Source organism: Hemicordylus capensis, chromosome 6, assembly GCF_027244095.1.
Source record: "Hemicordylus capensis ecotype Gifberg chromosome 6, rHemCap1.1.pri, whole genome shotgun sequence".
Classification (NCBI taxonomy): Eukaryota; Metazoa; Chordata; class Lepidosauria; order Squamata; family Cordylidae; genus Hemicordylus; species Hemicordylus capensis.
In genome coordinates this window covers 87,851,313-87,877,289 of record NC_069662.1, presented here as the reverse complement: position 1 = coordinate 87,877,289, position 25,977 = coordinate 87,851,313, and the positions used below count along the sequence as shown (strand labels likewise).

At 43.2% G+C, this 25,977-nt stretch overlaps 1 protein-coding gene across 11 annotated transcripts in view; it reads left to right on the top strand.

Moving 5' to 3' along the window:
* The first annotated feature begins 12,216 nt into the window (after positions 1 to 12,216).
* LOC128332054 (mediator of RNA polymerase II transcription subunit 1-like) overlaps positions 12,217 to 25,977 on the top strand; it is a 41,316-nt gene continuing 27,555 nt past the window's right edge. For 4 of the 11 annotated variants that reach the window (XM_053266282.1, XM_053266287.1, XM_053266283.1 and 1 more), the window contains exons 1-5: positions 18,181 to 18,315; positions 21,294 to 21,397; positions 22,330 to 22,414; positions 22,801 to 22,855; positions 24,083 to 24,215. In XM_053266282.1, coding sequence (XP_053122257.1) covers positions 18,312 to 18,315; positions 21,294 to 21,397; positions 22,330 to 22,414; positions 22,801 to 22,855; positions 24,083 to 24,215 — 381 coding nt within the window. In that variant the 5' untranslated portion in view covers positions 18,181 to 18,311. Of the gene's footprint in view, positions 12,340 to 16,087; positions 16,210 to 18,180; positions 18,316 to 20,298; positions 20,342 to 21,293; positions 21,438 to 22,325; positions 22,415 to 22,800; positions 22,856 to 24,082; positions 24,216 to 25,977 lie in introns of those variants that run through there. The other 7 variants (XM_053266285.1, XM_053266286.1, XM_053266288.1 and 4 more) reach the window with 7 other exon arrangements.

Genomic DNA, 25,977 nt, shown 5'->3' with positions numbered 1-25,977 from the left:
ACCACTTGCTTTTGAGCTCTGTTTAAAGTAACTTTCTTTCCTAGTAGTCATTTGGAAAAGGCTTGAAAACAAGACTGCAATCCACAAAAATGAAGATATATTTAATGTTGGAGATGCAGCTCCTGATGTCATTGACTCTTAGCACCAGCAACCCTATTGACCACTAGGGGCATTAGGGGGTAGAGACAGCCAGTAAAGGCATTCCTTCTCTGACCATGCTTTCTCTACTCTACTTATTTATTTATTTTGTCACCCGCCGCCGCTTTCTTCCCCACCTGCCCACCCACCCTCACTGCCATTTTCTCCCCCCCCCCCCCACTGACGTTTTCTCCATCCTCTGCTGCCATTTTGTTTCCCACCTGTCCACCGGTGTTGCTGCTTTCCACTCCCCCTGCCGGCAGCTCACTCGCAAACTCTCACAAGAGCTGCCACACATGGGATTAGTGGCAGGTATGCCTTAGAGGATAGACAGATAAGATTAGATTATTAAAATTAATTCTAAATAATTCTTCCCCTTTGTTAGACAGATATTCTCAGGTTTCATTCTCTCCCCCTGCATCTGACATCCCAGCTTGAATTCGCTAACATTTAATATTAGAGAAGTGTTAAATATTGAAACATTTAATATTTCCCCAGCATCTGATGGCAGGGGATGGCGAGAACGGAGAGTTCCTGCAGTGGTGCAATCTTGGGAAGCTGTTGGAAGGGACCGTGTGTCTTCTCAAAACGTTGCATATTAGTGCTTAAGAAAGCTATTGAATGGTGTAATATTTCCAGTCATCAGCAAGTAACCACATCCTAGTTGAAGAGTGCCCCTTTCTTTCTAGTCCAGTGCAAAGTATGGAGTAATAGGTTAACCCAACTATGTGAAGTAGGGATGTGCGAAATGTTTCGGGTACAGAACGATCTGTACCCGAAACAGCCAATTTCGGGTGATTCGGATCCGAACCGAATCACCCTTCTGGCCCTCCAAAATTTTTCGTAGCTGAACCGAATCACCTCTGTTTTGGCTCCGAATATTTGGATTTTCGGATTTTGACGTCTATTTGAATTTCCCGCCTTTTTGCCTCCCATTGACTTCAATGCAAAAAGGTCTGAAATTCTTCTACTTGAATTTCAGGTCCCAGGGGCAAAATAGTGGGGTGGGTGGTAGTGCCTAATGGGTGGAGGCTGCCACCCCAATTGCAGAGGGATTGGGCAAAGGGCTGATTTTGGGTGAATTTTTGAAGTTTTAGTGTCTTTGGGGCAGATTGGGGGCATAACGTGGGATCGGGGCCAAAAGAGTGGGGTGGAGTGGTAGTGCCTAATGGGTGGAGGCTACCACCCCAATTGCAGAGTGATTTTTGGTGAATTGTTGAAGTTTATGCGTCTTTAAGGTTTTCCCCCATTAGGTATATTGGAGGGTGTATCGCTTCACGTCGGGGGGAAAGGGATGGCCTAGAGTGGTGTGGGGTTGGTGGTAGTGCCGGATAGGGGCAAGGAAGCTACCTGAATTTTTTCAAAGGATTTGTGCAGAGGGATGATTTTTGGTGAATTGTTGAAGTTTATGCATCTTTAAGCTTTTTCCTCATAAGGTATAATAATGGAGTTTTCAGCAGCCCCATAAGTGCACTTGGGGGGTGCTGGGGTGGCCCAGAGCGAGTGGTGGTGTAGTGCACATAGGGTGCCAACCACCCCCATGGGTTTCTAACCCATGGGGTACTTGGTTCTGTTGTTTCTGAGGTATTCTGAGTGTGGATTCTATGATAGCAAATAAGAGTGGATTCATGGTGTCTCATTGAAAATCTCATTTGCTATCATAGAATCCACACTCAGAATACCTCAGAAACAACAGAACCAAGTACCCCATGGGTTAGAAACCCATGGGGGTGGTTGGCACCCTATGTGCACTACACCACCACTCGCTCTGGGCCACCCCAGCACCCCCCAAGTGCACTTATGGGGCTGCTGAAAGCTCCATTATTATAGCTTATGAGGAAAAACCTTAAAGACGCGTAAACTTCAACAATTCACCAAAAATCATCCCTCTGCACAAATCCTTTGAAAAAATTCAGGTAGCTTCCTTGCCCCTACCCGGCACTACCACCAACCCCACACCACTCTAGGCCACCCCTTCCCCCCCAACGTGAAGCGATACACCCTCCATTATACCTAATGTATGAAAATGTATATGTATAAAAATGTAATGTATAAAAATGGGGGAAACCCTTAAAGACACGTAAACTTCAGAAATTCACCAAAAATCAGCCCTTTGCCCAATCACTCTGCAATTGGGGTGGTAGCCTCCACCCATTAGGCACTACCACCCCACCCCACTCTTTTGGCCCAGATCCCACGTTATGCCCCCGATCTGCCCCAAAGACACTAAAACTTCAAAAATTCACCAAAAATCAGCCCTTTGCCCAATCCCCCTGAAATTTGGGTGGTAGCCTCCACCCATTGGGCACTACCACCCCACCCCACTATTTTGCCCCTGGGACCCGTTTTTTAATCCGAATCGATTCAGATTAGGATTAATTCGGATCCAAATCGAATCGCGGGTGATTCGGATGGGCCATATTCGGATACAGAACTGAACAGGGGTGTTTCAGTTCGGATCTGAATCAAAACACCGAAAATCTGAATTGCACACCCCTAATGTGAAGTACTATGGAATACAAGCTGGGATCATGGAATCAATCCATAATGAACATACTGCAAGGCAGTAGGCTTGTAGTTGTAATATTTGTAGTTATAGTTGGTACAGCGGAGCTAAAGTTGCCAAATGATCAGGGGAAAAATTGCCTGGACTGCTCTTTAGCTTTAACTACCGCTTGATTTGTGGAAATCAGCAGGTAATGTTTTTCCAGCATGAAGATTAGCATTATTACCTGATAATTCCTGCAGAGCAAATAGCTAGTAATGGTACAGCTCTGAAGGCTAATTAAAAGTCGTTAGTGCTAAACAAGTAAGTTGGTAATGTCAATGCACAAGAGCAACATCTGGAAGCACTTTTGACACACTTTTCATTCCACCCCCTCCTTGCCAGAATGTATAAGTAAATAACTCCCCTAATTTAGCAAAATATTTTTTTCTTGAAATCTGAGGGTCAATTTCCATTCTAATTACATCTAGGGGAAGATTTCCACAATAGTAAGTGAGTAATAAGTTTGTTATGATCACAGGTCATAACACAGAATAAAAATTACAACATACTGAAAAGTTACATCAGTTAGTTTGAACTAAAACCAAAGCTACATTTTAGAAGCATAATAGGAAAACACAGTAATTTATGTAAGATGGAAAGATTTGCCCATGGGATATAACAAAACAATTAACAACACTGATAATATATTGATAGCATTTCTAGCATCTGCGAACTGAAGGCAGAAGTCCATTACAACATCTATGTATGTCAAATTTAAAATGCTTTTAGTATTTTTCATCATTCTAGTGACAGACTAATGGAGTTCTGTGTTTAGTAGTATATTCAAAGTCCTTCAGCACCATCTGGTGTTCACAACTGAATTCTCTTCCCGACCTGAATCCACTGAGATTAACTATAGTCACTGAAAAAGCCTAAATAAGACTTGGGTTTTTACATTTTAAGAAGTATTTTAATACATTCCCAGATGCTGATATATTCCTGCTTCAATGCAAAAAATTACAAACACCCCTTTGTAGCAAAATCACATTACAAAGGTGGACATTGTGTAATATCCTTAATGCCAAATGCTGGCAATCTGTGGCAATTTGTGAAACAACCATTCTTTTAGTTAGAATAAAATGAGTTTGGAGGGAAATATGATTGTTTTACAGATTGCCAGCAGATGACACTATAAATATTGTGCAACAACCTTCTTTGTCACTTGGATTTCCTTGCAAAGATATTTCATAGTGATTTGTGCTGACATTGGAATATATCAACATCTGAAAGAGCCCTAAATTAGGAGGAACATTAATTGATTCTGACGTAACTGCAACCAAAGCCTACTCAGAAGTAAATTCCATTTCTTTCAATGGAATTTACTCTAAAATATGTGTACATAGGATTCCCAAGTGAATTGGATAAGTGAGGTTCTAGTTCACATCGTTCCACAATTTTAATTTGTTTCTAATTCAAATATCTAGCTTGAATGTTTATACTGAGCATACACCTTGACATGCACCTTCTGAGCATAATTCTACATTTTAAGTTCAAAAACTGGCTTCATTCACCCACTGCTTTTTGAATGGGTGAAAAATATAAAACACTTTCATTGCTACTTGGAGAGAGACTAGATGAAAGACATGGTAAGACTGCCCAGCTGGAAAGGTAGATTGTATCATTTTCAACCAACCACTCTGTATACAAAGTGTGTCAATGTTTGCAGTAGATAACTGTGAAATAAGGAACAATATACCTCACCTCTATCATTCTGAGACTGTGAACAGAAAGGGTTCCACTCTTCCAATGGAGGTGATGGTAAGTATCTGGAATGCTTTTTGGGGAGGCTGCAAAGAGAGGCAAGCTTGTGGACGCTAGAAATGTTAGGAAGCAGCAGGTCAGACAGCAGGCATGACTTGTAGTGCTCAGGCATTCCTTCGAGTAAAATATATGATACCTCCTTACAGAGAAACACTTCCAAGAAAAGTGTGGAATTGCCCACACTCCCGGGACAGATCTATAATTGAACAAAGGTGTACACACAGATTGCCAAGTGGGGCTAGAGGAGGAGCTGCCACGCACTTCCTGGTGCATACCGAGGGGCCGCACCACTCACCTCTGCAGTCCCCTGCCCACCCGCTGCTTGCCTCTGTAGCCCCACTTGGCTGCTCACTAAAAAATCTAACCCCTGGCTGTCCCCAACATCGTTATGCCACTGCACATACCTGCAAAGGTCTTACTTTATTTCATTCATCCTCAACAAAATCATATCAAAAGAGGTCCAAACCACTTGAAAGCAAATGATAGAGGCCCTCCATAGATTGTACCATTTTGGACTGCAGGTGGAAAGTGTTATATTTACAGTCATTGCTCCTGAACAAACACCCAAAATACCTAAAGAAAGGCAATGAGGTTGTTCTCACAAGCAGCCTAGTCCCAGCCTAAACCCACTCCTAAGCCTGACTCTTAGCCAAGGTTAAGGGAGCAACTGTTCCCTTTACTCGGCTGCCAGACTCGTGTGTTTTCTCAAGCTCCAAGGAACCCGAGGAGAAGCAAAATGGGTGCCTAGAGCACATGTCTGGTGGGGGAATCCCCCAAGGCACCACACTCCTTGTGTGGTGAATTGTGGAATATCCGGAGGCCAGGAAAATGAGTCCCAGCCTCTGTTGATCCACGCTTCCAGAAGCAGCATGGATAGTGGTCTGTGCTGCTCCTGGCAGCGCAGGTTGTGTGGGCATGTGGCTCGTGCACCAAAGGGACAAAGACTGATAATCTGGAGAAAGGTACGTTGAAACCCGCCTCCTCCCTGCCCACCTGCCTGCCCATGTGGTCATGTGAATAGCCCCAAATTGTCAGAAAGAAAACCACAACAGAGCCTGTCTCATTCCTAGAACCTATTAGGTTTCCACAGGCAGATGGTTTTTTACATGTTGGACCATTGATATGTGCCATTCTATCACCATCACAATTTGCAATATGTGATGGGGCAGTCCAGGAAATACTCTTCCATGTGATTTGTCTGAACATTGAGAGGAACACAAAACAATGAGATAATATGTATTATTAGACAATGTTGACACTGTTGATGTCCAAATACCAAAGGCCAGCTTCCAAACTCCATTTTGAGCGGTTGACTCCCACAGATAAAATAGCTATGCTCAAGAGCAAAATCACATGAAGGATGTAATGTGTGACAAACCATTGATGGATATAGGCTTCCTGTGAGCATAGAAATCAGTGCCATATAATGGGAGCTTCCCTCCTGGAGCTAATAGCCACAAGGGACCTGATCCAGATCAGGACCATGGCGGGGGGGGGGAGTTAAATCCCCTATCCCCACACTCCATGGTCCCAATCCAAACCCACCTCCCCCCATGGTTGCTTTTTAGAAAATAAAATGAGACACCAAAAAAGGGGTGTGTGTGTGTGGTTTTTTTTTTAAATTAATGGGTATTTTGGCCCTGTCTGCTGGCAGACTATAATGACATCACCCATGCTCTCACAGTCATATGCACAACTGAGGATTGCTCAGGCCATATCAAATGGAAGCAATTTGTGTTCGCCAGCAGTAACTTAGGAATAACTAAAGGAAAGAAAGATATTGTGTTATGTGCTGACTGACAGACAGACAGACGCACTTCTCTGATACAATCGTAGAATCCTGTAAGGTAAAGAAGAGATAAGAAAAAACAAGCTAGTTCTTATACAGTATTTGCAAATAGTGTTGCCAACGTTTTTTCTGGAAGATCTCCAGTTGCTTTAACAATTGCCTGAGAAGTAGAACCTCAATATGTGACACTTCCCCATCAAAGTATCTGCATGCTGGGAAAGGTTTCACCTGCTGAATGCCAGCTTGTTGTGCTGCTGTTAAAGGCACAGCAGTCCCATCAAGAGGAAAATATGGCAATTTTGTTTGCAAAGCTGGAGATTCATTTGCAAGGCACTGGCAATCAAGATCAACAAAGTGCCAGTTTGATAGTATTGATACCCCAGTAGTCAGAGGATTTATCAGAAAAAAGTGGAATTGTACAAGGCTTCAGTTGCCAAGGCTACCTGGTGAATCTGAAGCTAATTTGAGTCTAGGCTCTCCATGATAAACACATAAATGCACTTGAATAAGCCAAGGACATTAAAGGAAATTATACAGTTTTAAAAATATTAATATTTACTTAGCACTTTAGCGTGTTTAATTTCAACATATGTTAGTTATCACAGTAATCTTTACAATAACCCTGAAAGGTAAGTGAGCCTCTTATTAGCCCCATGCTGCAGATGTGAAAACCGAGGCTGGGAGACTATAGCTTGTCTAAGGCCACCAGGTGAGTTCATGGCAGTGGCAAGATTTGAACATCTCACTCTCTTCACCATTACACTAACAGTTTTATACCATTATCTCCTGAAATACCCTCAGCAGATTTTTATTTATGTGGACTAGGCCAGGGTACCTTAAGGACCACCTGCACCTATATGAATCTACCCAGGTGTTTGGATTGGCCTCATAAGCCCTCCTTTTTAGCACTGCCATTGGCCGTGGTGGTGACCAAGGGCAGGGCTTTTTCCGTGGTGGCACCAAAGTTGTGACTCTCTGTCCCTGGAGATACTCATCAGGCCCCTTCTTCAGCTGCTTTTAAGAGGGCTGTAAAAGATGTTCTTTCTGCAAGCTTTTTAACTGAATTGATTTTAGTCTGTTTTCATGTCTGTCGCGGTTTTTCTCTTCCTTTTTTCTTTTTGTTAGTTTATTTCTGCTTATAATGGTATAGCGCTTTATTATTGTATTTTCATTTTTACCTGATTGTAAGCCATCTTGTGCGACCACAGACCTGAAAAGTGAGGTATTACAGTTGGTTAAAAAAAAATTAATACATAAATATTTTGGAGATAGCAGTGGTTCAGAGCGTGATCAGTCCCGATACTCAGTTTCTTGTTCAAGACTAATAAACAAACAAACAAACATCAGCAGTTCATTGGAATTCCAGCAGCATCCAGCAATTAGAGCACTACTTTGTAGTTAAGCCTACACCAGAAAATTCTTCCACTAATAATCCCCTTTTGTTGGCGCTAACAGACAGGAACAACAGCGCTGCTGCTTGCCTAGGAAAAGATGAGAAATACTGATCTGAACCAGTCCCTGGTATATGTGGCTTGCTGCTGTCACCCCTTTCAGCAGAAGCTTTGTCTCATTGACAGTTGCTATCGCTAGCATCAATAATTTAAAGTCACAGAAACCACGGCCATGTAAATAATTTAAAAAACTATAAATCCCATCCATCCTTAGTGCTGAAAATCAGCTGGGCTCCAAACTTTTCCTGTGCACTGACATTTGTCACAAGGAGTCTGCCACCAGCCAAGTAACAGCCACGTCCTCTCAAGAGCTCCAGTACATAAGAAAATGAAGACGACGACTATCGTTTCTTATTACGTTCTGAAGAACAAAGACTTCACTGAGCTAGGGGTGTGTGTGTGTTGTGTTTTTCCAACTTACCAACGAAACACTAGAGTCTCGGATGCAACCAAAATACAATACATTGAAACTACAGGGGCTGAAATTCAGTCTGTAGAAATATTCTATAGAAGAATGAGGACATCATTAAGTGGAAGGAAAACCTTAAATAAATAATCAACGGGGGGAGCCTTAGCGACAGCTTGCTGCTCGTAGGACTGATTGTATATAGACTGATATAAGGCCAAACTAGGCTTTATATTAAGCCCATCATTTGTGCCAAAGGAAGTTCCCACACTTGCCAGATAGCAGCTAGGGGCATTCAAATTGGGATTATGCCAAGGATTAGGGTTACAGCCCCTGTCCCCACTACCACAGTCACCATCCAGATGACCCATCTCCCCCATGGCTATTTCTGAAGTTAAAAAACAAGCCCCATCAGGCTTAACATGATGCTTAGTAGTGAGAAATCACATCCGTCATCCAAGAAGAGCCACAGGATTTCTTTACAGGACCGTGGCTGGCATGAAGAAGAAAACTACTCAGGTAGTCCCATTGAAGCAGGAAATGGCTTGACTACCAAGCCAGAGGTTGCCGGTTCGAATCCCCACTGGTATGTTTTCCAGGCTATGGGATATAGGAAGATGCAGAAAGGCATCATCTCATACTATGCAAGAGGAGGCAATGGTAAACCCCTCTTGTATTCTACCAAAAGACAACCACAGGGCTCTGTGGTCGCCAGGAATCGACACCAACTTGACGGCACACTTTACTTTTACTAACATATTTTACTTTCAATGGGACTACATTACCTCATCCTAGATCAGTTTTCCAATAAGGATGCTTGGACTGGACAGAGAAGTGCCTTATTCAAAGTCAGACCAACAGTCCAGTACTTTCTACCTTGGCTCTTTTCATTTGAGCCAGTTTGTACAATCACCTCAGCTGGCAGACACATGATGCAAATGACTCTGCAAGATCAGCTAGTTTGTGGTCCCCAAAATGGAAGCATTCAGAAACTCCTCCTGACAGCATCTGACCCAACCTTTAAAAAAGCCTTAGAAATAGCCTCATCCATGGGAACGGCTACCCGTGAATCACAGGAGCTGCAAGCTGTGAGTATGAGTGAGCCTGACAATCGTCCCCTATATTACACTCTGAGTCAAAAGGGCAAAACAGAACCCAAGGGGAAATGTGGGCATTGTGGCAAGCCGGGTCATAAGACTGTTAACTGCCACTTCCAAAATGTAAACTGCTGGTCGTGTGGGGAAAAGACGCATGTACAATCAGTGTATCAGTCTGCCACATCACACAGGAGCAAGAGTAAGGCCCAACACCATTGCAGCAACAGTGAGGTACAGCAGCATCGGAGAAGCTATTGAGGCATATGGGTTCTAGAGGGCAGTGATGACAGCAGTGAAGAAAGGTTAGCTGCTTTTCCTTAACTGCTCTTTCTAGATACAGCCAGCTTGATGGCAGAAAGGCTCCTCATGAGAGAGAATGGAGTCGCCTTCCTCCATAGTACTGCATTCCTCCAGTGGCTGTTGTTGGTGTCTGTCTTATGTTTCTTTTTAGATTGCAAGCATTTTGGGGACAGGAAACCATCTTTTGTATTTTATCCATTTTTCTATTTAAACCGTTTTGGACATTGTGGTTGAAAAGCGGTATATAAATAGTAGTAGTAGTACCTCCTTGGCTGATGTCAAGGGTGGCTCTTACTTCTCCCACCATACAATTCCTCCTAGGCACAGCTGGCTTGATGGCAGTTAGAATCCTGCCGGTCTTGGATTTTGCAAGAGTTTAACATGACAATTGAACATGGACCTGGCAAACAGAATGTTACTGCAGATGGACTGTGTAGATAGGATGTGCATCAAACTTGAAAAGTAAATATATGTGAATCAAAAGTACCCTATACACTGCACATCAGGGGTGTAGCAACAATTGAACGAGGGGGGACAAATGTCCCTGGGCTCCTGAGGAAGGAGGCCCACCAACTGGGTGACAGCTTGCTCTTAGCAATTCCCCTCATGCTTCCCTGAAGAAAAAGACTGGGAAGCAGGCAGGGGCCATCTTAACTTTTTGTCCCCGGGCCCACTCAAATCTTGCTACGTCCCTGCTGCACACTGTATCCTGGAAAGGATGACAGTGTGAAGAAACAATCACATATTATTTGTCCTCTGTTTGACATTTTAGGGCTATGTGGTTATGCTGTGGCCCTCTGTTGGTAGCCTATGTGTGTGTTGGTATGTGTTGGTAGCCTATGTGTTGGTAGCCTATGGAGTTGCCCTCCTTCCTTGCAAATGTCAGTGGTGAATCAAAAATACTTTGCTTTTAGTTGCAGCAGGAACTTTCTCTGAACAGGTGTGGCCACCACTGAGTGATGCGGGGAGGGAATGTCTCCTCTAAGATGGTGCCAGCCATCCGCATTCTCTGTAATAATCTGTATTATTATCATTTAAGATTATTAAGAAAGTCTCCCGCCTAATTAAAGACACATTTTAATCAATTAAAATGGTTTATTTAATTGATTGCACTCCTACCAATCAACAATCCTGTGTGAGGGATCCTGCTGAGAATATCTAAATAAGTTATAGGATAATTTTCTGCACGTTTACTCAGAAGTAAGTCCCACCATGTTCAGGAGGGCTCACTTCCAGGTAAACCAGTCCGCAATCCCAAACACAGACTTAATAGGCAGTAAGCCCATTGAATACATTGGGAGTTACTTCTGTGTAAACAACTGTAGAATTGCACTGCTAGAGGTTTTATTTTTTATGAGTTAAGACTGCAGTCTAAGGGCATGAGTTGGTTGGCTTTATATACTGTACACAGAGAGGTAATCAACCTTTGTTCTTATTTGCATTCAGAAGCTTTAAAAGAAAAGGTACATGAGTGTGAATTCTTCTTAACACCAGCACACTTGTTTAATATAAATGTCCTGGGAAAAGGCTGTCTCTGAATGCGTTTGCAATAGTTTTCGCTCAACTTTTGCAAAAGTTGCACAGGCAAGCATAGAATAATGCTTTGTAGATTTATAGAGACTACCTGAAACACTTGCAGGGGAAATATCAAATCATTCGTGAACAGAATAGACAACTCTGAGCAGCCCATTCATTTGTATAGCATGTTTTTTGTCTAGCCAGTTAAGTTTATAATGCTCATTTCAGGTACAAGCCACAAACAGAACAGAGATAAGCACACTTAAGACCCATTTATATCCATGAGAGCAAAGTATGTGTAACTGTGCAAACTACTGTGGTCAGTACAGTGGACCACAGTAATCTTAATTGTGCAGTGGACTGTAGTCTTGCTCCTAAAGTTTGTGCACCACTGCATGGAATGATGACATTTCCGATGGTAGCTCCATTTTAGAGTTATCTATCTCCAGGTATCTGATGTTTTGCATTATCCAGTTCAGAGGGACTGCATTCCCGATTTCCAGCTTTGTGTCAGGCTTCATAGCAATTAGAAATAATTTCCCACGTTTATTCCATAACCTGGTATTCCCCCCATAAAATCCCTATGTGGTGCTACCTTTCTACCTTCAAATCCCCCTCAAAACCAGTTTTGTTCTGGCCTACCTGCAATTTTTAGCCATTCTGTAGAATATTTACTTGTCCAAATGGGGAATCCTAAAAGTTATGGAAGATGAGCTTCTACTACCTAATGATGGTGGGACTTTGCCTAAAGGGAAATCAGTATACCGTCCACTCACTGAGTTACATTACTTAGTTTGGCTTCTACTGACTGATGCAACACCTAAAATTAATGTCCAATTTTGCTACCATATTCTGCTTTTCCTTCTGGCTCACCTGTCTGTTCTGATTAGTACTAGAAACAGAACTGAATAACTGCTGGCTTTTTTATTTTCAAAGGGAAAACAGCCATGATTTCTCTGCCTCAGTAGTCCATGGTGCAACCCAAGATCACCTTTAAAACAAAAATAGCATAGCCTAGCCTCATCATCTCTACAAAACACCTTCCTTGTGCCATTCTAAGACTCTGAGAACTGCAGGCTAGGGACCAAACTAGGTAGACCCAACATGCTCTGTGTTTGGAGCTCCAAACATCTTTTTGCTTTTCAAAATCAAGCTGCAGGGTGTGGGGAGAGGCAATCTTGATTGGGATCACAGGTGGGGATATTTAACACTTCTCTCTGCACTATTTCCCCACTAAGAATCACAGCCTATCCACCCCCAAAGCTGCTACTGGACCCAACTGGAAAAACTTAAGAGCACACAGAACAGTGCCCTGAAGTTTCTCAAGCAAGGTAAAGCTGGCATTAGTGGCTGATTTTCTGTGAAATATTGACGGGGGGGGGAAGGGTTATTAACATCTTTTCAATCCAGATCAGAACCCCCTCTGGCTGCTTTGTAAGAGAAAAAGATGCCAGGAATAGAGAGCAAACACGTCCTGTCTAATTTAGGACCTTCCCTTAGCCACATCATTTTCTCTCTTCTCCTCCTGTACCATCCACCTTTTCCTTAGCATCCAGCCTGAAGAACAGGTGGCAAACTCAAAACCCTGCTCACTTCTTTGTGACCTTCTACTTGGTCCTAATACAAGGGGTTGCCCTGCCATCATGTTTGGATTTCCCCCACTCAAGGCCCAACATGGCTACCCATGCGTTTTGTCATTTCCCCCCAAGAAGTCATTGGTTTAAACCCTTGGTCCTCCCCTGCAGTACATGAAATGGCACTTGCTCACATTCATTTCTTGGCCTCCTTTTGCTTTCTTTGTGGTCTCTATCAAAATTCACATGGCAAATTCCTCAGGGTTGGGGAGTTTCTTTTTGCTTAAGGAACTACTTATAATAATGATGCTATATAATTAGCATCAGTAATACCAACCCCAAACCATTCTTTCTTTATTTCAGCAAGAAATAGCTTGAATGTGTAAATTTTTGAAAGTATGCCATCTACATCCAGAGCAATTGGGTTTTATAATCTAATCTTCAGAGAGCTTAGTTTTCCTCATTCCCCATGAACATGTATTTGCTTTGTGACTTTTTTTTAAAAAAAACCTGCGTATTTATTCTGCTACTTCTATTTCTCTTATATGGACTCTGGGGAGCTCAAAGGATATTTCAAAAGGCATTCGGCTCAGTTATAAGGATTTTATAAAATTCCATCCCTTAAAATCTTGTAAGTAATCTCATGGATATCTTATAGGCTCTCTTTCTTAATGCTCCCAATGCAGAGTTAGCTAGGCTCAGTGTGCTTGTGAAGCTGTGCTGATTGAAATGCCAATATTTTATCTTTCCATGCCTTTGAAATTTACTATTGCAATGAAATTGAAACATTCCCCCTGAATACCAAACTGGTTTCAAGGAACATCCACTGAACATCCTCGTTTTTTGTTAGGGATTCAGTTTCATTGACACAGGAATTCAATCCCTTCCACTATCACTTTCGCGTCTTGTCCCACTCCCTTTGCAGTTCAGACTGGATCCCTCGTCCAGCGAGCAAGCCAGTGCTGAACTGCAACATCTACTATGCACATTTAAACAGCCCTCCAAGAGTAATTGATTTGCCCTCGGTTATGCTGGTAGCACTCACATATGTCTATAAACCTCTATAGTGGAAATATGGAATGATAGTACTAAATAATTCTTCCTCCACAATCACCTTGCTGCTAGCACGGTGGAAAAATTGACAAGACTTGACAAGACTTATTAAAGTCAGTGAAAATCATAATCAGACTTTGTTTGGACACTAGAGGCCTACATCCTAACAAATCTGACCTCTAAATTCAGATCAATATACAAACTTCAGCTCTCCTTGCATTTTCAGTACCTGGCCTTGTGCTTTTCTATTGCCTCCTCTCTCGCCCTCTTTTCCTTTCCCTCTTGGACTCCACCCCTGGTCTTCCCTCTTCCAGCTCTCCACCTTGAAGCCTCATGGTCTTGTCCCCTCTGCTAAGCAGGGTCTCCCCTGGTTTGTATTTGAATGGGAGACTACATGTGTGAGCACTGTAAAATATTCTCCTTAGAGGATGGGGCTGCTCTGGGAAGAGCACCTGCTTGCTTGCATGTAGAAGGTTCCAGGTTCCCTCTCTGGCATCTCCAAGATAGGGCTGAGAGGGACTCCTGCTTGCAACCTTGGAGACACCGCTGCCAGTCTGTGTAGACCAGGGGTCAACATTGACTCCCCAGATGTTATTGGACCTCAACTCCCATAACCCCCAGCTCCAGTGGCCTTGGGTTAGGGATTATGGGAGTTGAAGTCCAAAAATATCTGGGGACTCAACGTTGAGAATCCCTGATGTAGACAATACCAAGCTAGATGGACCAATGGTCTGACTTACCATATGACAGCTTCCTATGTTTCTAGGGATAGGAAGGGAAGGAAAGGGGAGAGGAAGAGGATGAGATGAAACAGCATGGTCAGCTTTTCCTTCCTTCTTTCCCCCCATTGTGATAGCTGAGCTAGAAATGGATTGGCTGGGCTCTCCCTAGGCCAGGCTGCTCAGGCCAGGGCACTGCACATTTGTGGCTTTTCATAGCAGCTGCTCAGTCAGTGATTGGCGGTCATACTGAACTAGATGGACCAATGGTAGAAGGCAGCTTCTTATGTTCTCCTAATATTCATCAGCTGCTGCTTCCTCATTTTCTAGGCCCTAGCTTCTTCGACCCCTTCCTAATCTTGAGATTTAAAGCAGGTCAGCCAGTAGCAGCCCCAAACCTTGTTGCTAGCTTCTTTGCCTTTATCTGTTGTATTGCAGACAGAAATTAAGCAAGTTATACCTTTCCTACTTCTCTGTATCCTGGCTAGGAACAGGTGTACCTTTTCTTATGTGTCCCTCTGCCATTAACAGCAGCCAGGTATATAGAAATTAACTAGGTAACACTTTTCCCATGAGTTTACCTAGCATGTGTGCACGAGAGAGAATTTTATTTATTTATTTATTTATTACTTTTATATATATCTCTTCCTCCAAGGAGCTCAGAGCAGTGTACATGGTTATTTTTATCCTTACAACAACCCTGTGAGGTAGATTAGGCTGAGAGATACATGACTGGCCCAGAGTCACCCAGTGAGTTTCATGGTTGAATGGGGATTTGAACTCGGGTCTTTCCGGTCCGAGTCCAACACTCTAACCACTACGCTATGCTGGGTAATAACTGTACCTGTTTAAATACCTTTTCCCTTTACACTGCTTTTAAGGGCTGAAGCAGTCCTGTTCTGCTTTGCAGATGATATACACTAAAGGACTAACCAGACATTCAGTTAATCTTGTTTTTATGATTCATGCGTTGTTTCCTTGCCAAAATAGCATAGCCACTTTGGATGAAAATATCAGTGGGGAAAAACACTGGGAGAAAGGATGAACTCCTTTCTCTCCACGTATCACAGTCCCTATCTGAATCACACACCCCCCTCCCAGTGGCTGCTTTCAGAAACACTTCCACATTTTAAAATGCCTATTTAAGGATTTGATTAGCTAAACATAAACTAAACATAAACTAGACTCCAAGTCCAGGTCTGTTGCCGAAATGTGCATAGTGATATCATTGCGAAAGAGTAGCAGTCATACTATATCTCACACAGTGGCATGAGAACAAAAGGATATACAGTCATCCCATGCCAAACACAGTTTTATCAACCACGGTGTGGCCAGAACCTCAGGGGTATACTCGTGAGTCAAATGGGCCGTAACCCAAAATTTGGCTTTTAAAAAGCCAAATCTGGCAACAAAGTTTTGAATATATTTGAATAGGAAATTGTGACAGGTCTTGCCAACCTTGACCCAAGTATCCGTGGTTAGCGATGTTTTTTTAAAGTTATGGGGTTTCAGCAAGTTTGAGGGGTTCAGAGGTTTGATCTGCTCATTTCTCTTGGTGACCCTTGTTAACCTTGCTGTTCCTTGCCAATTTAAAATGCCTTTGAGTAATTTTTTTGGGAGGGGTCCAAAATTTTCCAGAGGATCAATCTGCTCATTCTTCTTGGTGACTCTTGGCAATATTACAGGATTTTAAAAGCAATTTTTTTGTGTGTTTTCCCCTTTATTTTTTGCAGTCATGGTTCCCCTAGCCCCCTGTTTCCCATAGACTTTAATGCCTCACCAACTATGAATTTGCCAATTGTGAGGTTTTGCCAGAATGGAACCTTAGCGGTTGGTGAGGAATGATTGTACAAAGGTAAGTTCTATGGTTGCCACCTTTCCTGGTAGATTTGCCTTGTCTTTGCCAGTTTCAAGACAAGCAGTCATTCAAGAATAAGGCTTTTCCAAGCATGCAAATATCAAGATGGGGGGAACTTCACTTGTTGCATTGCTGCTGTTCAAAAAATGTTGCCAAACTGAATAAACTTTTAGAATTATTGTGCTGAATTAGGACAGATTAAGCAGCAGTTAACAATGGTTAACAGTAATTTAACAATGCTTAGGTTATCCTTTGAGGAGGGGTTGCTGAGCAGATGTTTTGCAGGCAGAGGGTACTAGTTTCAAGCCCTGGTATCTCCAGTTAGCGGAGGGAAATATTTCTTTTCAAAACCCTGGAGAACTGCTGCCAGTCAGTTCTAAGCTAGATGGACAAATTGTCTGACTCAGTGTAAAGCAGCTTCCTAACTGAGACAGTGAGGCTATTCCCATGATCGTCCAAAAGCATGCGAAGGGCGCCCAGCCCGCTTTGGGGTGATCGTGTGCTGCAACGGGAGCCACGCAGCTCCCAGCAGCCAGCCTCATTAAACCCCCCTTGCCTTTAACGAGGTTAATGGCGTGATCGCTCCATTAACCTTGTTTTTTTGCTCGTGTGTCACCATGGTGCGTGGCGACACGAGTAGACCCCCAACAGGGAGGCTGCAAGATGGTCTCTCCAGGATGTTCTGTGCACTTGCACGGAGCATCCTGGAACCTCCGGGGGCCACACGGCCCCCGATCCCCACAGCCCCTGCCGGCTCCATGATGGAGCCAGCAGCCATATCGGCAGTCAATCTGGCCATCCACCTACGAGAGGCTGCTCGTCTGCAGGGAGAGTGGGCTAAGCCCACTCTCCCTGCAGAACCTCATCAGGCACTTCACACGTGTTGTGTGAAGCCCCTCAGTAAGTGAGGAGCAAACAAACAGACACTGTGACTCTACCCCCAAGCCAGTACATAGATACATTCAAATTAAAGGCACATGCCCCATACAAATAACTGAGACAATGTGTATGGGAAAATCCCAACACTTCTTCCTTGAGATAAACATTTTACCTTTATTATTTCTACAAACAGAAAAGAAACAGGTACAGTCTTTCCCATAAGTGCATTTCCATGCCAGAAGAAATGGCTCCTATTGAATATCTACCTCAGGCAAATCTTAAAGACATGGTATCTCTTGCTAACCCCTGATAACTTGGCAAAGAGGCATCTTTTAACATGGCGATTCTCTTTATTTAGCAGGGGGAGAGTAACTGGCCCTATCCACCCCCAGCACAGTACCTCCAGTGACTGTTGCTGGTGTCTAACTTATGTTCTTTTTAGGTTGTGAGCCCTTTGGGGACAAGGATCCATCTTATCTTATTTATTATTTCTCTGTGTAAACCACCCTGAGCCATTTTTGGAAGGGCGGTATAGAAATCAAATCAATCAATCTTTTTCCAGAAAACATTTCTGTGACCAGCCAAAATGCCTCAAAGTGGTTCATTAATTAATTTCCTCTAAATCCCCAGAACTGGGTGGACAGAAATATTGTGACTCTGGAAATGGAAGCTGTGATATTGTTTATCATGATTAGGATTGCCCCCTTTTCACTGCTTCTGCTTCTGTACCTGAAGCATTGACATGACATGTAATTTTTGAATGTGTTAGATTTTACTTCTTATTTTAATAGTTGTTCTTGTTTGTTGTTTTTGTGAACCACCTGGAGCCCCTGGAATCAGGCAGTATATAACAAACCAAGCACACCCCCAACACATAACATAACATAACATAGGCAAGGGGAGCTTTCCCCACAAATGTATCTCTATACCCAGAAAAGACTCACCTACTTAATCTTTTAGTGTTCTCCTACTGCTAAAGCACAAGAACAAAGCCAGTAAAACAAAGATGGCGACCCACTGTAACATGTGACTTATAACATGTGACTTTTGAGCCTCCTGTTCATTGAAATATGGGGTATCTGTAACAGCTGTTGGTGTTATCTTCCTTGGATGGGTAGAGGCTGGTATGATAGAAACAGGGCTGGTAGCACCTTGCTCTCTTTATAGATGAGCGTATTTAGATAGTTTCTTTCCTTTGGTACTTTGAATTGCTGCAACAAATGGGTAAATAAACTGTCTGTAAAAATTGGATGAATCTTTAGAATATCTGTACTGTTTAGGATCTAGTTTTATTAGGAGGGGCTACTGTTGATAGAATAGGTGGATTGTTCTAGAATACTCATTGTAGGGATGTGCAAAATGTCTTGAGCTTGAAAGAAAATACAGACTTAAATACTTAAAATAAAGGGCCTGTTTCAAGCTCAAAACCTTCTGAGTTTTGAGTACCATTTTGGTGGGCTGTTTTGCCCATGCTGGTTGGTTTTCTGGCACTGGCTTCCAATTGGCTTGAGATCTCCTTGCTTCTTGGTTGGTTTGTTACCATACAGATCAAGGGTTGTCATGGGCAACTGTGTCCCCATTGTGGGGGGGACAAAAAAGGAGAGAATTTCAAGATGTATTTAAAGGGCCTGGGAAGCAGAGAGAGGAAAGAAATAATCAAGGAAGGTTTGGTTTTCTGGTTGTTTGTTGTTGTTTTTAAATCAACACTGAGTATAATATGCTGTGCTATTGCTGCTATATTATCTATCAGGTTTTGCTGGATCTCAGATTGACAAAGGCAGAACTTAGGTGCCTGCCTTCCTCGAGTTGTTACTTGTTTTGTTTGTGAGATACAAACAAAACAAGCTTGTCTTGTGGCAAGAAATGGACAGTGGCAGCTTAGGGGTGTGTGTGTGTGAGAGAGCAAGAGCGAGAGATAGATTATTTTCTTGGTGATTATTGTGAGATGAGCTCCATGTTTGGGCTTCTTGAACTTCCCTCACTGGATGTACTTGGACAAAATGTGGCTGAAGACATTGCTATAGTTGAACTTATGGCACAAACCACAATTCGAGCACATTTCGGGAGCGGGGACTGGGAGCTTTAAGAAAGAGAAGAGTAGGTTCTTACCTGCTCTATGTGCTCCCTCCCCATGCAGCTTCCTGCTGTGGTAGCATGCATCCCTGTGTGCTATCAGCACACACATGGCATCTGCGCATGCTCAGGTGCTTTGTGCATGCTGACACCACATGGGGATGCTTGGGACATGCGCTACCCCAACAGGACACTGCATGGAGTGGAGGCAGAGAGCACGTAAGGACCTGCTCTTTTCTTTCTTAAAGCTCCTGGCCCCGCTCCCAAAACATGCTCGAATTGCAGTTCATGCACATCCCTTCTCATGGCTATGCTTGCTGCTAGGGGTGCTGCTGTGGCAGCTTTTGCAATGCTGCTGTAAGGAGTCATAATGGTGTGTGAGAGAGAGCAACTTGTGCCAATTCTGTTATTGCAGCGCAAGCACTGTGGCTGGCAGTGGACTGGATTCTGGGTCAGAGATTTTTTTTTTGTTCATTTTTGGACTATGTTTGAAAAAAGCGTGTTCTGTGTCAGGAAGGACAGTATGCTTCTAATCTGCAGTGTTTTGCAAGGCAGGGTTGCAAAATGCATTGCAGATTGTAATGCAAAACTTGTGTGCAGTGCATTCTGTGAGTGCAGCTTGTTTCGGCCATAGCAAACAATGGAAGAGCTTGAAACTCCCATAGGATCCTTTGGGGTTTGGGGAAAAGGTTAAAAATGTGTTTTAAAATGCCCGCTTTGGTGTCCCTAGGAGCTACCAATGGGGTGTTTCGAGTTCCCTATGTTTTTCCTTATGGCTGAAACACTCAAAATGGTTTAGACGAAACATTTTTAGCGTTTTGCATTTTGTTTCAAGCTCGAAACAAAATGCAAAATCCATTTCGTGCACATTCCTAACTCATGGGTGCCAATTCCATGGTGCTATAATGTTGTGATATAAACAATCGCTTAAACAACAATAATCCATACAATTCCAGGAGGATGTTAAAGAGTTAAGCACAAATACCTAGTATCTGGAAACTTATAATATTGACTTAGCAGGATATGATCGTGTAAGCAATGAGCCTTATGGTAGGGAGTATACCACTTGGATTGTGTAGGCTATTGGTTGCTTATGTTGCAATTTGAGTATTTTAACATTTGAAATGAACCCAGGGCAGAACATAGAAGAGAAATCAGATTTGCACTGTTAGAAAAGGTAGGTTTTCTATTCACAATATAGACTGATTTAAGTCTTGCAAGTGCAGTGCCCTCTCAGCTTCTCAGACCACATACACATTAAACTCATATAACCCAATCCTGTGCATGACGTAAATCCCTCTGAGCTTTATTGGACTTAGTCCCAGGAAGTGATGGCTTAAGACCTCTGTGTGCATGAGTCAGGGTACCACATGCCCACCCCTTGTTTATACTCTCCTCCCTATCTTTTCCTTTTTGTTTTAAGTTGGGGTCTGGAACTTTTAGGGTACCAGTGTGTTAAGTCACTGGCACCCCAATAATCTGCTGCCTGAAGCAACTAGCTTGCCTCATGGAAGGGTTGCCCCATTCCCAAGCATGGATGGATGGATGGATGGATTGATTAAGTGCTGTCAAGTCAGTGTCGACTCTTAGTGATCACATAGTATGTATGTATATGATTGCAGTATTAAACCAGTAATGTGCTTATAAATAAATTGACTTAACATCAACAGTGTGTTGGATTTTTAAAACCTTAGTCTTTCAGATCCTGGGACTGTATTGTATTTACCCGGATCACAGATGACTCTGAATTTAAGGTGACCCCCTTAAAAAGTAGAGGTTAAATACAGGTTATAGCTGCATTTATTCAGAAGGAAGAAGACTCTGCATTTAAGAAGACCTCCTGATTATATATATATATATATATATATATATATATATATATATATATATAAACACCTTGAAAAAAAACCCTAATTTTGGATTCAGGTAAATACAATAGTTCCTATGATTAAACACCATAATGCCTAAACTTAGCCCACTAACCCTCGTGGTTCATAAGCCTGTTAATCTGATGTGCCTATCCTAGAAGGCTAATTAGATCTAGCTAGAACCACTCTATGGTTCATGTGTTGCAGTCATGCAATAGTTAACTGTTTCTTAGCTATATGAATGTTTCTCAACTTTTCCAGATCCTGTGAAACCTGCTTCATCAAATGCTATTATAGAAACACTGCATCTAAAATTTTCACAGAAACCATGGAAGGAAACCATGAAACTTGTTCGTCTTTGCTTGGTAGGAACTGTTAGGACCCCTGTTGTAATAGGGAGCTGAAGTGAGTGAAAATCCGTTTGCCAATACAGGAAAGACAGAAGCGTCTTTGGTTTGCTAGCTGTTTTGTATGGATTTCTCAGAGAATTGGCAGTAGCAGGGAAGGTGGAAGGGTTAACCCATGTAGAAGCTTGTCAATTTCTATTGCCTGACACACATGGAAATCTAGCATGTGGAGTCTTAGTCTTTTCCAACCCATTACTTCCTTGCTTGAACCTAAAGGAAATGGCACTTAGTATACAGTCTCTTCCTGCAGATAGGGTTTAGAGAGAGGAAGGAAGTGGCAAAAGAGGATGCTGAGCTAGCATAGATTTGCCAGGTGTGTTCTAGAGTAGGGCTGTTCAACTTGGGCCCTCCTGCAGATGCTGGCCTACAATTCCCATAACCCCTGGCTGTTGGCCACTGTGGCTGGGGATTATGGAAGTTGTAGTTTAAAAACATCTGGGTGGCCTTAGTTGAGCAGGTCTGATCTAGATCAAGGCCCTTCTGTGGATGATGAGAGTTGTAGTTCAACAGCTGGAGAGCCAAGGTTGCCTATCCCTGGTCTGTGCCTTAACAGGGGAGTTCAGCCAGTTGTGACTTAAGCTGTCACTGCTGCATTGTAACCTTGCAACCCAAATGGGGCAATGAAGGACAAGAAGCAGTTGCTCCAGTGTGGACTTGAACAAACCAGACGATTCTTTGGCTTTATGCTTCTAGTACAGGCATGCTCAGCTTTGGCCCCCACAGCTGTTTTTGGACTACAACTCCCATAATCCCCTGCCATAGTGGCCAATAGCTAGGGATTATGGGAGTTATAGGCCAACATCTGCAGGAGGGCTGAAGTTGAGCAGGCTTGTTCTAGTACATAGTCCTTGTATGACATGCAACACATATTATTCTCTCTCTTTTGTGAGGACAAACCGCGTATGGCTACTTCGACTGCTGCATCAGACTGTCCTTTAACTACTTGCCTGGAAAAAATGCAAAGAGCCTTAAATGGTAATCAGTTCTAGAATGTCCTAGTGTGCTCTTAATGTTCCATGATGTTGACTATTGAATACAACTAGCTGTCTATTGGGGCCTTTCCACATGGAAAATTTATGGTGCAATAACTGTGAAGCTGCTGTTCCTATTGTACATGGGATCTAAATGACTTTCTTTTAAGGTAGCACTTTGGTTGCAGCTGGGGGCAGGCATTCTCTGTTCATTCGGTTAAGAGTTTGAGTTGAAATGGACCTTGGTGTTGTGAGCATCGGCAATACATCAAAACTGAATAAGAAATCTGCTCTTGCCTCTTTTAAAAATAATAAAATATGGAATATGTTGACTGTAATATACTTCTTTAATGGAATGGAACCCAACTCACTAATTTCTCCTGTGTGCAGCTGAATCTTTATCTACTGTGATGAACAGACTGGAATTTTTATCTAAACAAAAGGGGTGAGTATGCTTAAAATGCATTCAGTACAGTGGAACCAAGCTACATATGGAAGCGGGGGAAGTGAACGTCTTCTCTTTGTATTGCAGAAGTGCCAGTGCGACACAGACAATTCAAACACCCGTTAGAACAACTGGCATTTGTCCTCCTCCACAAACTGTCTCTAATACTTCCAGCTGCTAGAAAATAAAGTGTGGGAAGACAATGTACCAAGAAGTCTTAAAGGCCTAATTGGGCCATCATTGGGGTAGGGAGAGGCTCGGTGGCTGTCCCTTACCTCAAAGAGGCAATGTATGCTTGCCAAGAACTCTCTCATGCTGCTTCTGAACATGAGTGCCATAAGAAAACAATGGTCACTGTTGGAGTGGTGGGCCTTCTGTTGGGGGCTCCCAGAGGTGCTCTTACCCCCTGGACTTTGGGGCCAAAGTTCAGGGTGTCCACAGTCCTTGTGAGCCCCCAAATCCTCTTTAGTCTGTCCAGGGTGGTGTTGTCGCCTGGCAGAGCATGATGATGCTTAATTTGCAGGGGATGGGGGCCCCTCCAAAGGCCTTTAAGTCCAGGCTCCAAAATTACCTAGATGCACCTCATCTCCCACCAATGCCCCTCTAGAGAAAAAGGCCTGCAGATTTTGATCTAAGGTGGGCAATGCACTCAAAGGGCAGGGTAAAAGGAGTTAACTTGTAAGGTTCTTACTGGAATGCAGATGCTAAGGATGTGTCCGCACTGGCCCTTTAATGCTCCCTTGCTGTATGTGCCTGAATGTAGGCTAACGATATGCTCCCATTGCTATATGTGCCTGAGTGCAGGCTGCTGGATCCTCCAGCAATCTATTGTTCTTTCATATGATATCCTTGAAAGAAGAGCTGGCTGCTTCTGTCCTAGGTAAAAAGAGTTAACGAAGTGTGTCCTCTTAAGAACTGTGTTTCCAGATTCATCTGCTCTCAGTGCAAGGGACTATGGGATACCTACTACATATTCGTTTCTCAGCCTGGGGGCAAAGCAAAGATGAAAAGCAATGCTTTACTCTCCACTAAAGTGGCATTTTGCAGAGTACTTTGCTGCTAAAATATTAGTACGGGAGTAACCCATAGCTGTTCAAAACATAGAGGCAAACATATTCAAGTGCCTGGAGTTGCTATGTAAACAAAGAAGTAAGCTAGCCTTGCTTCACACTTCATAACTGTTAAATAGACATCACCACTACTCTCTCTTTTATCTTTCTCCTGTAGACTTAACTCTTACGTTGGCCCCAATGGGACAGCTTGCTACATAACGTCTGAAATGTTCTATATAGAAATCAATTTGGAGACTGATGGAAACGTGAAAGATGTCAAGGTGGCTCACCCTGGAAAATCTCCTCTGGTAACATTTATAGGTCTTATTTCCTTAGTGCTCTGATTTAACAAAACCTTTAGTTTCTGGCTCTTTAAAATAAGCCCAATGGAGGAAGTGGAGTGCAAGCCTTATGGTCCCAGGAAGTGGGGTAGTAGAGAAGGTTAGGGCCCCTCTTTAGGAGCTGGGGAGGAGGACTAAGTCTCCCAGGATGATCTGGCCAAAAGAAAGAAAAGACTGCTATTCAGTCAAGCCTGATTGGCAAAGGATAGGAAGAGTTGTAGTGTGTTCGCTGGGACCCAGTGGCTGATAACAGATACTTGCTTGCTGTTCATTCAGAGAAACGCTTGGTTGTGAAGGAGCTATTGAGCTGAGGAGAACCAATGTATGGTGAGAGCGAGCTGGTTGAGGTTCAGAGTGGAAAGGCCAAGTCGTGAGGCCAAACGAGCTTTTGGTTATTATAATTCTATTTTATTACTTATGAATTGAAACAGATAACTAATAATCTAACTGCTCAATTCTATGCATGTGTTTGTTAGGTGTAAGTCTCACTGAGTTCACTGGAGCTTATTCCCAAATAAGTGTGCATTGGCCATTGGCTAACTGAATAGCTCTGCTGGCTTCAGCTAGGTAAACTATGCTGTGTACAGACTGGAGAAAGCAAGGGAGGGGTGTAGCTAGGGGAGAAGGGGCCCATGTTTGCCCCTTTCCCCAGTGGCCCCTCAGAGTGAGGGAGATAATGAAGAAAATAGGGAGGGGTAGAGCTGAGGGGCCCTGACCGAGGGACGGTCTAAAGTGCATGTTCTCTATCTTGCTTTTGGGGTGGGGTAAGGAGAAAAGGCCTGCCACAGCTTTTTCTTCTCCAGCGGTGGCTTGTATTGGGGGAATGAGTGCTCACAGGTGGTTCACTGCCGGCTTTGTGTGGGGTGCCCACAGGCAGCCTCAACCACTGATATCATTGAGCTGCCATGGTTCAGTGGAAGTGATTGGCCCTGGTCACCAAAGAGACAGGTGGCCCTTTTAAGCCAGGGATGGTCCACGGCTCCTCAGCAAGGCTTTGAACCTGCCCCTCGCTGGGAGTGGGCTCTGTGGAGCCTTATTGAAGCAGGACGTGGCCATTGAGGGGCTGCCAGCGGAGCAGGGGGCGGAGCCCTAACACAGTTTAGTTCAGCAGCAAAGACATAGGGGGCTGGGGTAGGGGGAAAAGATGTGTATGGGGGGCATTTTCAGATCTTGTCCCAGGACCCACTCCAGTCTTACTATACCCCTGCAGGCTGCTGTCACACCGATATGACCGTTCTTAGTCTTTGCTCTTGCTCCGGGAAGACCAAATCATACTGTTCACATTCCCACATCTGGAGAAACATCATGGAGGGAGTGGGGGAGGGAGAGAGATGGAATGGAGTGGGGGGTCAGGCTGCCTGTCTTTCACGAACCAGTATTTCTACTTTCAAAATATTTTGTGGACATCAGTGTTTCACTCTGTTGAATGTGAACCATCTTGGGATACATTCAGGAGAAATGCTCAACATACAGTATGAAAATGATGGACAGCTCGTGATCTTCTCAGGCTTTATGTCAGTAGATAAACACGGTTGGTAAAATATAATCACTAAGTGATAAAAATTCTTTTACTGGTGATGTGAGTCTCTGTGTCTATGGATATGTATAAATAAATGGTTGGGATTAAAAGGTCCATGCTTAAGAGTATATTTGCATAGATATTTAATATGGGGTTACATAGACACTTAACATTGACATGAGGGAAACTAGAGGCTGGTTCAAGATGAAA